The 17,994-nt window shown below is 37.5% G+C and overlaps 1 protein-coding gene and 1 long non-coding RNA gene across 2 annotated transcripts in view; one reads left to right on the top strand and one right to left on the bottom strand.

Moving 5' to 3' along the window:
* The window catches only part of MAP9 (microtubule associated protein 9), a 57,266-nt gene extending 48,691 nt beyond the window's left edge, over positions 1-8,575 (top strand). Inside the window, exon 18 of the mRNA XM_072773742.1 lies at positions 4,506-8,575. Within this exon, the coding sequence (XP_072629843.1) occupies positions 4,506-4,628 (123 nt within the window). The 3' untranslated portion in view covers positions 4,629-8,575. The remainder of the gene's footprint in view (positions 1-4,505) is intronic.
* On the bottom strand, positions 7,997-17,993 carry LOC140603127 (uncharacterized). Its single transcript, XR_012006170.1, has 3 exons — positions 17,769-17,993; positions 16,687-16,738; positions 7,997-9,150 (listed from the first exon to the last, which is right to left on the bottom strand). It is a non-coding gene; the product is annotated as an uncharacterized lncRNA (long non-coding RNA).
* Between the last annotated feature and the right edge of the window lies 1 nt (position 17,994).

The following is a 17,994-nucleotide window of genomic DNA, read 5'->3' as shown; positions in this document are numbered from 1 at the left end:
ACCAACTGTGCTAGATCACTTAGGGCAACTAAATGTACGTGTCTTTCAGTTTTATTTTCACATACTCTTTGAAATGGAATAGAATTTTCTAAATGACTAAGTCACTAAGTACATTATGTTTTTTTACAGTATTTAGTCACTTTCTCATTCTAATCAGTCCTTTGGAGAACAAAAACTCATCAGTCAAAGGCTTAAGATGAAAATAACTTGTTTTGATATGTAGTAGAACTTTGACAAATACAATGCTACTTATAAAAAATCCATACACAATATGTGACAGATCTAGTTCTCCAACTTACCAATTTCTTATCGCAACTTGTTTGCAGAAAGAATGGAAAAATACCCCTAAAAAAAAAAGAAAAAAAGAAAATACCCCTATATGGCAGTTTAAGAACTTCAATTTTAATGTACAGTTACATCTCAAAATTTCTTTATAAAATCTGGCTTGAGTAATGAGCATTGGATGGGTTATTCTTTCAGGGAAAAGCTACAGCCAAAGATCAGTAAGACTCTCTTTATCATGCTGGTTCCCAGATTAATTAATAGTTACAGTCAATAAGAAAATGAATAAAAAATTCACTCCCCAACAGACAACAGTCAGAAGGACCATTTACCAAGATTATTTTAAGTATTATTTGAGACAACCTTATTGATCATCTTAATTAATGTTGATAATTACTTGCTTATCTCCTATTCTTTCTTAGCACCTTCTAGTAAAAGCAGACTTGTTTCATGTTTCCCTCTCTCTCCCCATGGTGAATGGAATGGACAAAAAGAGGCTTGTTCAGCCAGTTTCTGTGGACACAGCCTAGTGGCTACTTTTCTGCTCCCTCGCTGGAGGGTCTGCCACTAAGATACTAAAATGAATGACAGTGGCCCAATTACAGTTTTGAGGGTTTGTTTCTCAGTTAGGATTCTAAAAGGAGATTCCGTCCTTGCTTTAGTAGGAGTAGCAAGTATGAAACAAAATGTTAAGACAGAAAAAATGAATTTCATACCTCTTTTCTTTCCTTTTGTTCTATGTGAAAACTGTATGCTAATGGAAACATTGCATTATCGTATTCTGTTTGTGACACTGATTAATTCGTACACGTGCTGGTAAAACAATCATAGACCCCTCACAATTTACCAAAATGCTGCCCCTCCCAAGTCATCCAACCCCCACAGGTAACATTGTCTAAGGGTTTCTAGATCCTGCTGCTCTTTGAGAAAAATCACCAATATGAGGAAATGAGGAAACCACCAAACTTTATAGTGTTAGCAGAGACTTGGAGAAATGGAGAGACCATCTGAGCTGCAGGATGAGATGAGCAAGTGTTACTAACATCTTACTAACATCTCAAGCATTCCTAGATTAGTGTTTAAGTCTCTTAGTAATCCTCACATAGTCATTTCTTGGAAGGGAGTGTGTGCAGGGAAGCACAATGGTTCCAAAATTTATCTGGTATAAAAATGTGAGAATATGGTAGATAATATTTTCAAAATGAGATAAAGTGTAGGACTGTTCCCATCAAGCAGTAAAATATCAGTTTACCATTCCACTGTCCCGGAACCAGCATTCTTCTGTGTCGGATTATTCCCATCACTTTCCAGGAGGTATAATTCGTAATTCCTCATTTGCCTCCAGGGATGGTTCCACATTTCACTGCTCTTTTTTTTTTTTTTTTTTAATAGCTGAACTTCTGAAAAAAGTTTTATTTACACTTCTTGGTTCTCCATACCCTTTACACCCTCAACACACTGTGGCCTCGTCTTTGAAAGTTAGTTTTGCCAAACCATCCAGCCACCCCGTGTGTTGCTTTGGGCTGCACCCCCAGACCTCTCAGCCATTCAGTCACTTTCACCCTCTGGCACTGTCCTCTCCCCTGGGGACCCCGCGGTCCTGGTTTCTCTCACTTCTCAACCTGCCTTCTCAGCGTCACTTGTTGACTTCTCTTCTCTTACCTGTGTTCCAGGTGCGGCCGAGGCCTGCGGCGCCCACAGCACCTCTCTCACCGCCTCTTTATTCTCCTCTGGTCCCCCCTCTTGTCTTCTGCCCACTTGGAGTCTCGGTGGCTCACGCCGGCTCTGTCGTGACCTCTCACACCCCACGTCTCTCCCACTTGTCCGAGTCCTCACACATGCTGTTTGCTTGACTGAACCATTCTCTCCTCTATGCCTACCACAAGGGGCTTGTCTTATCCATCTTTTCTCACTTTAAAGTGACTTTCTCTGAATCCACTTTTTTTAAAAAAATTTATTCATTTATTCATGATAGAGAGAGAGAGAAACAGAGACACAGAGAGAGGCAGAGACACAGGCAGAGGGAGAAGCAGGCTCCATGCAGGGAGCCCGACGTGGGACTCGATCCTGGGACCCCAGGACTGCACCCCGGGCCAAAGGCAGGCGCCAAACCCCTGAGCCACCCAGGGATCCCCCCTGAATCCTCTCTTCTTTGAAAGTGTTTTTGTTCCTTAACAATCACAACAATTTTGTTATATGTTCCATAGAAATTCTCACAATTTGAAATCATTTGTTGTTTATTTCTTAACTGCCCATTTTGAAAATAACCTGAGGGGCAAGGACAGAATCTATGTGTTTGCATTTTAGAATCACTTTATGCGTGGCCCCCAGTATACTGCTTGACCCAGAGTAGGATCTCAGGGCTTAACAGTTGAGTAAATTAACACAAATCAAAGCGGTATAATACCCATAAAATAATAGACCCCCCCGCCAGGACTTTTCAGAACCGGTTACAAGTAAGGATGAGCTATATAATAAAGTAACACAAATTATTAGAAGCAAGGAAATTATAACTTGGGTTATCTGAGTGACATTTGGACATGAAATCACTTCAAAGAATTACCCTACAGTAATAGAAATGCCAAAAGCCCTAAAGCATTAAATAGAAAATGCCAAACAATAGAAGAACTGAAAGAAAATAAAACCCTATCAGGACACCTGGCTGGCTCAGCAGTTGAGCGTCTGCCCTCAGCTCCTGGCGTGATCCTGGGGTCCCAGGAACGACTCCCACATTGGGCTTCTTGCGAGGAGCTGCTGCTTCCTCTGCCTGTGTCTCTGCCTCTCTCTCTGTGTGCCTCATGAATAAATAAATAAAATCTTAAAAAAGAATAAAACACTATCAAGTCTCATGGAGATAAGACACTTTACTTTTGTAACCTGAAAAGTACTGTAGAAGTAATAAAGGAAAACAGGAATAGAAACGGAATTTAAAATCATTAATGCATTAACATAAAAAATCAGTGCAGGGCTGTTTGGAGGGTGGATTCCTACAGCTGCTTTGAAAAATCAGTCATTTCCCAGGAAAGTTGAACATATTCGTATATGCAAACCAGCAGTTTCACTCCTAGGCATATACATGGAGAGAAAATCTTGACTTGTAAGTACAAGGAATCAAACAGGAATGTTTATAGTATTGTCTTTGTGCGGGGGAAAAACCCCATCATGTTTTCGACAGCAACAAAAATAGGTTAACAAATGGTGGTAAGTTGATCTCCTGGAATTCTATGACTATTCCATGGGATATCACTGAATTTCGAGCTATAATTTGCATAGGTAGATCTTAGAAATATTGAGACGAATAAAAAAGGAAGTTGAAAAAATATGTAGCCTGTTACCTTTTACGCTTGTAAAAACATGCAAAGAAAAATGGTTTGTTTGGGGATTAATACATTTATAACACAAGTATTAAGAGATGCACTGGACTAATTAGCATCAAATTGAGAGTAATGGCTACCTCAGTGGGGTGGAGAGGAAGGAGTGTGAGGAAGGAGTGTGATGAAGGAATGAACACAGAGACCTTTGAAAGTATTGGTTGTGATTTTTTTTTTCATAAGGCAGATGGTGGGCACACAGGTTTTGACAAACAATTGGCTGAAATATTTCTGAATTTTTTTTCTAAAAAGGACTAAAAGGAATGTAGATAAAATGTTTGCTGCAAGGATAATATTTATCACATGAAAATATACAAAGTGCTAAACATTAACAGCATTGATACCCGTAGAGTTGGATGAGCCAGATAATTGAGCAAAAAAATCCACAAAAGGGCTAAAGAAGTAAAAATGTGCTCAAGCTTAATGATAAGAAACATGAGATTTAATTGTCGACCATTTGTAAAAATTTTGACGTATCCCAGTTATCATGACATAGTCAACCTTGGCAGGAAATTGAGTTCTGAGAATCTGTTCTCAGAAAGTCATCAGTAACTTCTCATAATTATTCTCTTTGGGTTATGCAGTTATAGGTCTTTTCTCATTTTTTCATAATTTTGTTTAAATATTATCCCTTTTAATATCCAAAAATAAGTGATTAAGTGGTGCATTAATACCTGTTGGTGGTATACTTATAAGTGAGCAATGTTCTCTAGCCGTTATTCCTTTCAATTAAGTAGGAAATGACATTTAAATGTCTTATAATAGATTTCTTTGTTCTTCAGCAAGCAACCTGATTTGAAAATAATGTTCACATGTGTATATAAATTTTCATTTTTCTATTTTTCTCTTTAGGAAAAGAAAGAAAGGCAGGAAAGAATTGAACGAAAACAAAAGAAGCGTCATTCCTTTCTTGAAAATGAGGCACTTCCTCCCTGGAGCCCTCCAAGCAGAACTGTGTTCTCAAGAGTGTTTTGATAATTCTCATTTTACACTATTTAATTATTTATCAATTCACCATTTTAGTCACTATTTATTCAATTAGTTATAGTTAAAAGAGTCTATTTTAATTAAATGCCGGCTGTTTCCACTGACAATGGAGAAGATGATCTGGGGTTTAATCGGTAAAATAATTGCAAGCATTTTTTGAACTAAGGTAAAAACTACCTCAAATGAGAAGCTAATAACCTGATTGCTCTTACCATTCAAATGACCCTTCATCATGTCCTCAGAGTCCTTACAATCAGATGATCCATGATCACTTTCACTAAGCTTTGCATGGTATTTAAGTGTATTTATTCCCCAGAATAAAAAGGAAGCCATCTGGGTACTACAGTCATAGAAAAAATTGAATCTGTGAATGATTGTGCACCTAGATTCAGGTTTTAAAGGGAATCCTCACTGGGGTTATGCATATAAATATATAAATATATATATAGACACACACATATATTTTTTATTTCTAAAACTGATCTTTAGCTTTGCCTTGAGAAGTTGCCCTTGCACTGTGCAAGTTAAGAGTTTTGGTCAGTTGAGGCAGTAGTTCAGTAGAACTCAAATCAAGGCATTTTATTTAAGAAGTTTGCCTTCTATTTTAAGATGAGTTTTATCTGTCCCAGACTTAACGTGACAATCATAGGCACTTTATAGTGAGTAGACCTCTGAAATTTGTCTTCTAAATTCTAGCTCACTTTATTATTTCAGTGGTACCAAAAAATATCCATTTCTTGGTAGTGATAGACTTCCAGGAAAGTTATGGCAATTCCTTAAGAGTTCAAGGTTATTATCACTGTTAATAGTTTTTTCCAGACTAAAGCCATAAAGGTGATAAAGGCAATTTTTGATCTCTTAGCTTATTCCAGAGTCTTATAGCTTATATTTAGGAGATAGCTGTATAGAAAGGCAATTTGTAGAAAATTCCCAAAGAATCTTTATTTATTTGATCACTGCTTAATTGGACTCCTACTTGAACTGGTCAGCTACTTTATCACAGGCCAAATGTATGCGCTCAGAGCTGAAAGACTACTTTAGCCAATGATGTGATGCGACGATGGATGAGAATAATTCCTATTTTTTAAGCACCTAATGTATGCTCTCTGCTGGATCTTTACAAATGTGAATTCTTATCATTCTAATACTTATTCACTGTAGGTGTTATTTTGCAGATAAAAAATACTGAGACTCGGACAAATAACGTGCCATATATTTAGCATGTGACTGAGTTGGGATTAGAATTAAGTCTTTCTCCCTCCCAGAATCCATATGGTCATTTTTATGCTCTGTATTTCCAAACACATTTTACCTCTCAGATCTTGAAGTCATGTATTGTCATCTGGAGATTATCTTTCCTTTATGAAGAGTTTGTTTATTATTAGAGATGGTCAACTTTATTAGATCTGTAAAATGAAAGAAGAGTCCATAATATTTAAAGAATTCATCAAATGCCTTGTATCTAGTATTAGAATATCAGGAAAGCCAGCAGGCTGTGGAACGTAGGCTTTGAGATAGTCATTCAGGAGGTTCCACTGTGAGGATTAACTTCCTTGTGCTTTGTGTGCAGGATAAACGTGTCATGGGTGACTTTCTAAGATCACATCACTGCTACAGATAAATTTGTTTTAAAATTATGAACAAAACCAAAGCTGCTTTATACCTCCAGGAACCAGGAGAATACTTCATGAAATTGAAATTCTCAATACTCAGTGTGTATTATCCACATGGGATTTAGCTGCTCTTTTTTTTCACCAAATATGTATATAGTGCCCACCCAAATGAATCGTTGTTTATGGTATTGAATTAGCTATTCACAGCTAAAAAGGTATTTGCAGATTCCAGGGAAGTAAAAGGAAAAAAGATTGTGAGATCATAAATGTATGTGTCATAAATTTCACGTTAAATATTTACTTAAACTTCCCAATTATTTCTGCTCTGTTATCCTGTTTAGTGGCTTGCTGTTATCACTTCTCAATTCTTGTGAGCACTGGGTGAAATTACTAATTAATGTAAAGCACATGGCATTGTTTTCATTTCTTTACTGTCAAGAGCCCTGCATTTCCCCACTTCATGGATGTGAATAGGTTAACATGAGTGGGTTTTTTGACATATGTTTTTAGCATACAAGAAGAAATCTGTGATTTCCTTGTCAGCCCAGCACTCAAAAGGGAATGTGGAGATGACCTGTATTAGGCAGTTCCTAAAAGGATATCTAAATTATAATTTCTTAGCACTGCTCGTAAAGTAGGATGAAAAGCGAAACTGAGGTGTTTGCAAAGACCCAGCAAGTCATTTCCCTCAAATGGCGAACTTTGTCTCACTATGATAAATAATCTTATTATTTCCTGTTTATAGCAACCATGCTGGTCAGTTGTCTAGTTGAATGAAATCCTCTTTTCTGCAGCAGAAATAAAACTGGGCTTTGGGAGCTGCGTGAAAGTAAAGTACTACTTACTTTCTGAGATCTAAAGGCACAAATCCAGCCTGGTAATATTCTCTCGATGTGCTTATCTGTTTAAGGGTTTATCTGTTAAGGGGTATCTGTTTAAAGGGTCCACATATATCCTTAAAAGTATCAAATATCTATCTATATATATATATATATATTTGCTCATCAAGTTCTCATTAATTCATAATATGGAGGAATTAAAATTCAAATTAAGGATATTAAAAGCCTATAGATTTACAGATTAAACTTCTAGTTTTGTAAATTGTATTAATCACTTGAATGCTGACACTTCAGACTAAAGAAAGTAGGAAATCAATGAATATTTTAAAACAAAGCTGAAAACAATTTGCCTAGAAATTTACATTTCAAGACAAGAAATCAAATTTTATAAATAATTATTTTCCATAACAACCAAGAAAGCAGTGTTATATAAATGAAGAGAAACTATATGGCATTTTAGATCAGAAGGAAGAGGCAGTTCTCTTAAGATAAGAGTTGTTCAGGGACAATAACATTCCAGGGGTTTGTATCGCATCACATTTTGAAAATGTTATTGTTTTCAGTGGTATTGAAACTGCTATTTTTCACTGTGGCCAAAGCACTAGCTGATAATAGCTAAGGTCCAGAGTTGTATTAACTTAGAGTGATAAAACTCTAAGTGCATCTGGAAGGTTTAATAGTTTAATAAAACTGCCTCAAATGCTCTTTCTAAGTTGAACCAGACAACTGACATGCCGGAACCCATACCACTAATCATAAGAATCTGGAGTTAGAAATCAGGTGTCCAGTTTTCTAGTTGTAACCTGCCCACCACTCCACGTAGTTCTGAGAACCTGGTAAAAGGTGTCACTCTAACTTCCATAACCATGGTCATTATCGACTTAGTTCATTTTGATCCTCTCAGATGGTCCCTTATTCTTCAGTGCCTTCCCATAACCCCATCAGGTCAAGGGTTGGGGCACCTCTCTGGGCACCTTTGTTACTACTTCATGGGTGGGAGAGTACTGAAGGTTCTCAAGCCCTGAGTCACAGGCAAAGACACAATGGGAAACAAGAATTTCACAAAATGGGGGAAATTGCATGTTAGTCAAAGTAGTTCCCAATGAAAAACTAGTACAGAAAACAGATTTTCCCGATGTCATCTTGGCTCTAATTCCAATAGTGCTATATTAGCAGGTATTCCAACCTGTGAGCTTCCAGAATCTACATCAGTTGCCCGACTTCCTAGGTACCTTGGCTGACCGAATAATGAATGCTATGTAAATGTTTAACTGGTGACTGCCCTGAATTCTTGTTGTCTTAAAATTTTATGTGATTTGATTATTTTGAAACATGTTACATGTAATTGTTTAATGTTAACTAAATTATTGTTATTAAATTTAGGATGTTGTTTTAAGAATTACTTGAGGAGATGTATTTAATGTCTGCTTTTTAGTAGCATACTTCATGTTACGCTTAATTAAAGTTAGCCATTCAAGAGTTATTGGGTGATATTATTTATTGATTGCACCAGATTTCATTTCATGATTTTGGAGAATGTGGTATGAGTCTTATTTGTGGGCTAACAATGAAAGAATCATTGCCATTTGCAGCAACATGGATGGAGAGTATAATGTTAAGCAAAATAACCCAGTCAGAGAAAGACAAATACCCTGTGACTTCACTCACATACAGAACTTACTAAAACAAAACAAAACAAAACAAAACAAAAAAAAAAAGAACTTACTAAAACAAAGAAAAAAAAGGATAAACCAAAACACCAGACTCTTAACTATGAGAACAAACAGAGGGTTACCAGAGGGGAGGTGGGTGAGGGGACGGGTGAAATAGGTGAAGGGAATTAAGAGTCCACCGATCACGATGAGCACTGAGTAATGTATAAAATTGTTGAATCACTGGGCACCTGGGTGGCTCAGTTGGTTGAGCATTGGCCTTTGGCTGAGGTCATGATCCCAGAGTCCCTAGATGGAGTCTGAGTCTGACTTCCTGCTCTGTTCCTCCTTCTGCCGCTCCCATCCTTGTGCGCACCTGCACTCTCTCTCTCAAGTAAATAAAATCCTAAAAAAAAAAAAAAAAAAAAATTATAGGACCACTAGCTGTACACCTGACATTAGCACTATGTTAACTATACCAGAATTTTTTAAAGATGAAATAATCATTATGCTGATAAACCTTCTATTAGAAATAACTGAAAATCTTTTCAAAAAATGACTGAAATTTGGATTCAACTTCTTTTACTTGAAATACTACACAAATTACAAAGGTAATGTAATTATAAAATTATCAAATACTTAGTGCGAATAGCAAAAATAACTCATTCCCATCTCCCCAAAATAATCATAATGAATATATTTTGTCCTCTTCCAGCTTTAATTCCTAGTGCACTTTTTCTTGTAGTTGGAATTGAGCAGAGTGAAGAAAGTAGAGTCTATTCCCTCTCTCTTTCTGTTTTTCTGCATCTTTCTCCCATGCTACCTATGTGTGTATACGTATGTGTTAGATTTCTATATATCTCTCTCTCTCCATATATAGAAATACAATACATATGCATATATTCAAACTTTTTATTATTTTAAATAGAAAATGAGGTCAAACTGCATTTTTGATTACCAGAGTTTTCCACCCAACAATATATAATGAACATATTTCCATGCTATTATGCCTTTCTAATAATCTTTGATGCTGCAACTACAATTCAACCTATTCTGGGCAATTTGTTTCCTTATAAATGTTCACTATAGTAAATAATACAGTCAACATTCATGTAGTCTATCCTTGTTATTAAGATGTGGACCTCATTAAATCTTTAAAATGAAAAAAGAATATTGAAGGAGTTAGTCAAATGCTTTGTATCTGATATTAGAATGTCAGGCGGGGCATCTGGGTGGCTCTTGTCAGTTAAGCATTGGACTCTTGATTGTGGCTCAGGTCTTGATGTCAGCATCGTGAGGAGCCCTGCATTGGGTTCCCTACTGAACCTGGAGCCTGCTTAAGATTCTCTCTCTCCCTCTGGCCCTCCCACACTGCTGCTTGCTCAGTCTCTCTAAAAAAAAAAAAGTCAGGAAAGCCAGCAGGTTGTGGAATAAAGGTTTTGAGATAGTTATTCAGGAGGTTTCACTCTAAGGATTAAACTTGCTGCAGTGCATTTGCAAGATAACTAAGGTATCCTAGATCACTTTGTCAGATCCCATCAGCACTATAGATAAAAGTTATTTCATAAACATAACTAGAAATCTTTTTATATCACCAAAACTATAAGACATGGAACGGGTGGGGCGTTGTGATCCTGGGGTCTGGGGATTGAGTCCTGCTTCGGGATCCCTACAGGGAGCCTCCTTCTCCCTCTGCCTGTGTGTCTCTCTCCCTGTGTCACTCGTGAATAAAAACAAAATCTTAAAAATATTCACTTGTATTTTTGTACATAGAGCTATTTAACTCCCAAAATTAACCTATGGTGCTCATGGATTCCATTTGGGAAAAAATACACTGTGATCTCTACCCATCCTGCATACACCCAGAGTAACTTAGTTACTTTACTTTCTACACTGTTTCCTTGCCTTAAATAATTGTTATTAAAGGTCTCATCTTTGTAAGTGAATGTATTTCCCCAACTGATATAAGAGCTCTATGAGGGCAGGCACAGTATCTTATACATCTTGCTATTTCTACTTTATTAGTGGGGTCTGGATGAATTATTTCCTGGCTGATAAAAGAGGAAAGCTTTCTTGGCTGATAAAGTTAAAAATAGAATATAAAAAAACTGCATATGTGTTTATAATGACTGTATAGTTCATATACGAACAAGGATCCTATATTTGATGAAATTATATAAATTGTTTTATATATAATTAAATGGCTTAAAATGAGTCTTATAATAAGTATTGCAAATAGTGTAAAATTTTATTTTAAATATTACATCATTTTCAACCCAAAACGAAAAAAAAATTTAAAAAATGAAAAACTGTATGTGGGCACGTGACTTCATTAAGTTGGAAAAGCTCACATATATTCTAACATTTACAATTAAATAGATTGAGCCCTACCAAGAGAACTCTTTCTTTCTCGGTATCCTTCCTATACTAATATTAAGCAGCAACAATGAAAAGGAAGAAATGAAGGAAGGGAGGGAGGGGGAAAGGTAGCAAGTGTAGGGCTCACTGGCTCATTCAGTCTAAAGCATGAATCTGGGTAGAATAATCCATTAGCTAAAGTTTAGAGTCAGATATCCCAAGTGTGGAAGATGAAACTAGACTCAAAAGTTAACCCCCATTCCTGGTGAATGGAGTCCCTGCTCACTCTGTGGCTACTTTTATCTCATTACTAGATTTGGAACTCAGAGTTAGACCTTTAAAGGTGTGATTGTGATCTCCACAAGGTTACCAGAGGCTGATTGTCCCATATCAAAACTGCTAGTTCAGGGGCAGCCCTGGTGGCTCAGTGGTTTAGTGCTGCCTTCAGCCCAGGGCCTGATCCTAGAGTCCTGGGATCAAGTCCCTGCATCAGTCTCCCTGCATTGGAGCCTGCTTCTCCCTCTGCCTGTGTCTCTGCCTCTCTCTCTGTATCTCTCATGAATAAATAAATAAAATCTTAAAAAAAAAACAAAACAAAAACAGTTCATCAAGCAGTGAACAATCTGCCATGTGTGAGACTCTTGCATGAACATTAGGGCTTTGGCAATAACAGACAGCCCCTGCTATCAAGGAACTTATGATTAAGTCAGGAGGAAGCAAACAAAAATCACCTGAGCAAATATACAAATAAAATAATTTCACTCACTGATAAACTGTGAAGATAAAATAGCTTAACATGATAGAGCATGACCAGGTCGTAGACAATTGCTTTTCAGCAGTAAAAGGAGGCATCTCTGAAGAAAAAACATGTGACAACCTGAAATGAGAAGGGAGCCCTGGGAGGACCTGTTGGAAGAACAGTCCAAGCATCAGGGACATTGAGTGCAGAGGCTTCGAGGAGGGCAAATGCCAACATGGTGGATGGTAAACAAGAAGCAGAGAGGGAGGAAACGAGGACAGAGAGGAAGGAAGGCTCTGGTTATGTAGAGAGTCTGAGTCATTTAAAAGTCTGTATTTTATTCCAAGTGGAATGGAAGAGTTTTAGTTGAGGTGAAGTGGCATGACATATAATTTTAAAAGTTCTCTCAAGCTACTATGTGAGGGGAAACACACTGGGAGGCTCCTTTAGTAGGCCCAGGCAAGGATTGATAGAGATGTGGTCTGGGGTTGTAGCAGTGGAGGTAATAAAAAGTGGTCGGAGTTGGTATACGTTCAGAAGGTAGAAAAATAGACCTTGCTAGTGGATAGAATATGAAATACGAGGGGGGAAAATCAACAATGGCACCAGAGTTTCATCATAGCCTGGGTGAGTGGATGGATGGTGAAGCCCTTTATCCAGATAGGCATGAAGGACACAGATTTGAGGATGCAGGATATGGAGGTGGATCATGAGTCTGCAGGGCTGGACGTCACACTCTCAGAGCCTAGTGAAGAGATTAGGAATGGAGAAGCCGACAGACCCAAATTTGTGTTTGCTCCTGCATGCCCTTTACTTAACATGTACCATGCAGAACCCCATGGCACACTCATATTTCCAGAAGGTTTATTTAGTTCAAGGGACACTTGAAGCATGGGCCATGATCTGTACCAGGAAGCAGTCCTATCCCCAAACAACCCATGCCTGGTGTTGAGCCCAGTCACAAGGCAAATCACCACTTCTCTTGCTGTTAGGAAAGACTTTTTCCTGCCTTCTCTCACCACATTCAGCAGGAGCCTCTTCAGTACATCAGGACAAAGCATAATGAAAGAGAAGTATCTCTGTGTTTTTACTTCAGGAAGCCACGTGGCCCCTCTGCCACTTTCCTCACTCTATTTCCAATAATTCTCCAATTCTGCATAATAATAAGCACGTTGAAGATCACTGTTTGTCAAGCAAATGACAAATGCAAACTTAATTTTGCACCCCAGAGCCAATCGCTGGATAGGTTCACAAAGTACTAGATTCACGAAGTGATATTGCTGTAAGAAGAAACAAATATTTGATATTCGCTTCTGACAGAGCTCCTAAAACTCTTGGAATTTCTTAAGTGATGAAAGCAATAGAAGTGTCTTTTGTTATGTTAATAAAGTGACTGTACTTTAGGAACTGGGAGACCCAACCAAGTGATTAAAGGGGTGGAGCTTGCAGCCCTACTCCTGGGAGAGGAGGGGTTGAACCAGTTGCCTGTGGCTGATGATTTCATCAATCCTGTCTTAGGTAATGAAGCCTCCATACAAACCCAAATGAGTGAGGTTTGGAGAGCTTCCAGGTTGGACAACATGCAGAGATTTGGGGAGGATAGCACACCGGAAAGAGCATGGAACTCAGCACCCTTTTTCCATACTCTGCCCTAGGGATTTCTTTCTGAATCCTCAGGATGTTCCTGAACTACATCCTTTTATAATAAACCAGTAATCTAGTAAGTGTAATGTTTCTCTGAGCTCCATGAGCCAGGCTGTCAAATTAATTGAACCCAAGGAGGGAGCTGTGGGACCTTCCAATCAGAAGCACAAGTGATAAATAATCTGAGTTTGCAACTGGCATTTGAAGTGATGGTGGTGGGGGTTGGAGGCTGGGGGGGGTGGGGAGTCATGTGGGATGAAGCTCTTCACCCATGGAATCCGAGGCTCTCAGAGTACAGAGCGTCAGAACGGAGTTGGACTGTAGGACACCCAGCTGGCGTTGCAGAATTTCTTGTTGATGGTGTGCAGGACCTTCCTCACGTTGGAATTAAGGTACAGACTCCCTTTAACAAGAAAGGAAGGAGTAGACAGTAAAAAATGTCTCCCTTTGCTGTTTTGGGCCACCAAGGTCCTTTCCCAAAGGCGACTGTTATTAACAGTTTTTTGTTTGTCCTTCCAGAGATATTATCTATATTAAAAGCATGTAATTATTTGTTCTCCATGTCACTCTCAAATAATAGTATATGGCATGTACTCTGCTGCACAGGGCTTATACCTTGGAAAACCTTCCAGACTAACGTATATAGAGATATTGTGTTCTTATTTAGAGTTCTGTGCCATCACATTACATGGCTATTTGATAATATACTAAAATACAGTTGCCTTTGAAAAGACAAAGGATTTGTTTAAAAGACAAATCCAAAGGATTTGTTTCCAATCTTTTGGAGATATTACAGCGTCAAATGGTAAATCAGACACACAGTTACATTAACATTAACACACTATTTATTTGTATACAAGGGAAGCCAATCAAGAAACTAATTTATCTTAGTTTATATACTAACAAGTTATAAACTAACAAGATTTATATAAAAGGAAAAATAAAGAAAAAAAAAGGAAGAAGGAAATAACACCAACCACGTGGAGATGTAACCTACGTTTTCCTGTCCTTGGATAAACTGCTGATTAGCTGGGGCCGGTTGGGGTACTCTGTGTTGGACAGCCGGATAGGTCATTGAAGGAAACAACCTCAGTTGTTATGGAATCTTTGAAAAACTTTGAGTTTTTAACCATAAAATACACCTGCTAAGTAATGTCTCTCAGTGTCTTTGGTGGGCATCCACATTTCTTACACACAATATAGAGAAGACTCTTGTGCACATTTTATACACGCATAAGTACCATCCAAGCAACAACACTGACAACTGGAATTGCTGGATCGAAGGATTCATGCATTTAACTATGAAAGGTATTACCATAGTGCCCTGCAGAGGGGTTGCACCTGCAGTGGGAAGGAGCAGGACACCCTTGCCTATGCAATGTGATATCAACCTTTTCTTCTTTAGGTCTAAATCACATTTAATTTCCAGTTTTTCAATACACACTGACATGGCTTTGAACACACAGGTGTATTTCACTTGCCAAGAAATGTGACTGCTTCTGTTTTTCTTAAAGCATAAAGCCATTTCTATCTTCAGACTTCCCATTTTAACAGATGTGATTCAAAGCAACATTTGGCTTTCTGTTGAACTCTACAGGTATACTGGTTAAGTGCCATTGTCACATCACCTCTGTACTGAACAGGCAAAAATGGAGGGATGTATATAATTGGAAACTGATAGGGATACAGAACATAGCTTTCTCAGCAACAGAATTCATATTTTTACATATTTAATGTAATGCCCATCAGTTTTTAGTATAATAATATCTAAGTAGGTTAAAGAGATAGGATAATAGAATCTCATAGAAGCTATGAAGGATTATCAGAGGTCTATCTAAAGAGAATAATTCTAAGCAAACACCTAAAAAGAGTGAATGAGAAACCATGTTAGTCCTGTAGACCAGCATTTGGACCTGTCAGATGTCATGGGGCACAATGCAGACTTTGATTTCTTTTTTTTTTTTTTTTTTTTTTTTGCAGACTTTGATTTCATTCTGAGTATCATACTACAGAATTGGAGAATTAAGAACAGTGACCTCATAGGATCTTATTATATAGGAAGTTTCCTTAGGTGGTTGGATGGATAATACACCTTAGGGGCAGGAGCACAGAAGTGGGAAGCTATTACAGCTGTTCAGGAGAAAGATGGATAGTGGTTGAAGCAGGTGCTGCATCATCAAATTCCAGATGTGTTTGGAGGGAGAAGCTGCACAATTTACTCACCGTCTGGAGGAGGGTGTGGGAAGAAATAGAAGAGTAAGAAATGAGCTGAACAACAGAATCAATGCCATTTATCAAACTCGGTGTCCCTTATCAAATGGTGGTGCCATTTATCAAATTGAAGACACTCAGAAATCAAGTGTGGGAAGGAAGCAAAGAGTTTTTTCTGTAAATACTAATTCCAAAAGGAGAAATCACGCAGTTTGAATATTCAAATCAAAGGAGGGAAGCTCCAGAAATATACATTTGGGTGTTATCAGTATACAGACGTATAGTATAACGTCATGGGATTAGATAAGATCATCTAGAGAGTGACCATGTAACAAAGAAGGAAGGGAGATCTCAGACTGACTAACACCTAGGGTGACCTAACATTTGGTCTGAAAGGCAAAGGACATGGCCCATGAGACTGACAAACATGAGCCAGTGTAGTAAGAGAAAACCCAGGAGAAGTGGATTCCCAGGAAGTCAACAGAATAAAGTGTTTCCGGAGAGGAATGATGTGTCAAATCTTTCTGATCGATCAAGTGATCAGGAGACAAACTGTGGACCTGTTTGGTAAAACAGAAATCCGTGTAAACTGAAAATAAGATGTCAACAGGGTGAGGGGGTGAAGACCTGGTTAGGAGAAAGAAGGAAGCAAAGAAATAAAATTATAAGTATAAACCACTCTGTCTATAATATGCTGTAACTAGAAACAGAGAAATGAGAGTGGGTATCATTGCTGAAGGGGACATGGGGTCAAGGCTGGGTTTATTTGTTTTTAAGATGGAGAATTTATAGCCTATTTGCAATAATTATTTAACAAAAAATGAAAAAGAATTATGCCTCGTGTGCTTTTAGACAGTACAGGAATCAACTAATGTAGATGAGAATTATCTATGCCATTCACACGATATTAGTATTTTCCTCCTCAGCAAGCACAATCTAATAAGGAAAAAATGTCCTGAGTAATAAAATTAAAATTCAATGCCTACATACCGTAAATATTTGGTACCCATCAAAGTTTTCAGGTATGTTACACATTTCTGCCCTGTTTTAAAAAAAGAAAAAAAAAAAGTATTAACCAGTCATAAAAGCTGGCAACGTGAATGTTTATTTGGAATATTTATGGACAAAAAAATATTTATGAAGCATGCCTTCGGATAAAATTCCCTAAGTAACAAATACATCTATTTGGAAATCCATTTAAATAATTATAATTCATATATTAACATGTAGTTACAGAAAATATATTAAGTAAATACATGCACACACAATTATTTTTTATGTTGAAGGAAACATTTGCAAGGAAAAGTAGCAGAATATATAAATACTGTGCATTCATGTCTAGTACATCAAAATCTTTAGTTGCTGAATGTCTCAGCTGAAACTACCCCCACATCAAGAAAAGGAAGGAAATGTGAATCTTCAAATAAATGATTATTATCATCCATGAGTCATGACAGCAAGTGAAATCTGTCATAAATACATAAATGCGACTTCCAGATGTTTAGGACCGGTGAAAGGTTTACTTATGAGTCATATAGGAGACTTACTTAATTAGAAACTCCTGGCAAGATAAATAAAAAAGAAGCTAATATACTCCTCACTGCCATCACGCACTCAAACTAAACAAGACGTTTAGTTTGATTAAAAATTAAAACTAACTTAAATTGAAATGTAAAAATTTGATTGAATAAACCAGTATATGGGAGACTTTCAGGGTTTAACCCGGAGAACTTTTGTAAGTCCTTTCTCGTTTCTCTCCCCACATTATTTTAAAAGTATTTTTACACATATATGTTTTTATCTTTTTCTTATCATGTCATGAATAAGAGCCAATCACTTGAGCACATCTGGGTTTTCACGTGGCAAATGGTCTTCCACATGGAAGCAGAAGTTATATATAGCCCTTGCATAGATACGATTATTTCTGTTAACTTTTGGCATTTGGTAAAATTAGACTACTTCCTGATTTTTTTCTGGGTCTTTTAATCCTCATTTAGACAAATACACAGAATTAAAACTTAACAGGTTGTAGTTCATGATTACCCCTATGAATTACAGACATTGTCACTTACTTAATATTTATTCTCCAGTTCTCCTTTGGTAACAGGGCCATAATTACGTCTGGGACAGCAAGGTATCTGGTTAAGTAGAAACTTTCCAACCTTCCTATGGCTCGTGGTGACAAATGACACCTTGGCAGAGAAGCCTGTGAAATTTGAGTTGACATCTGCTGAGAAATCCAGATAAGCTCCGACTTTTCTGATAGAAGGAGATGCACTGGGCTTTTCTACTTCCTTC

This window comes from Canis lupus, chromosome 13, assembly GCF_048164855.1.
Source record: "Canis lupus baileyi chromosome 13, mCanLup2.hap1, whole genome shotgun sequence".
Taxonomy (NCBI): domain Eukaryota; kingdom Metazoa; phylum Chordata; class Mammalia; order Carnivora; family Canidae; genus Canis; species Canis lupus.
The sequence above is the reverse complement of the archived record's forward strand: the minus strand, read 5'-3'. Positions and strand labels throughout refer to the sequence as shown.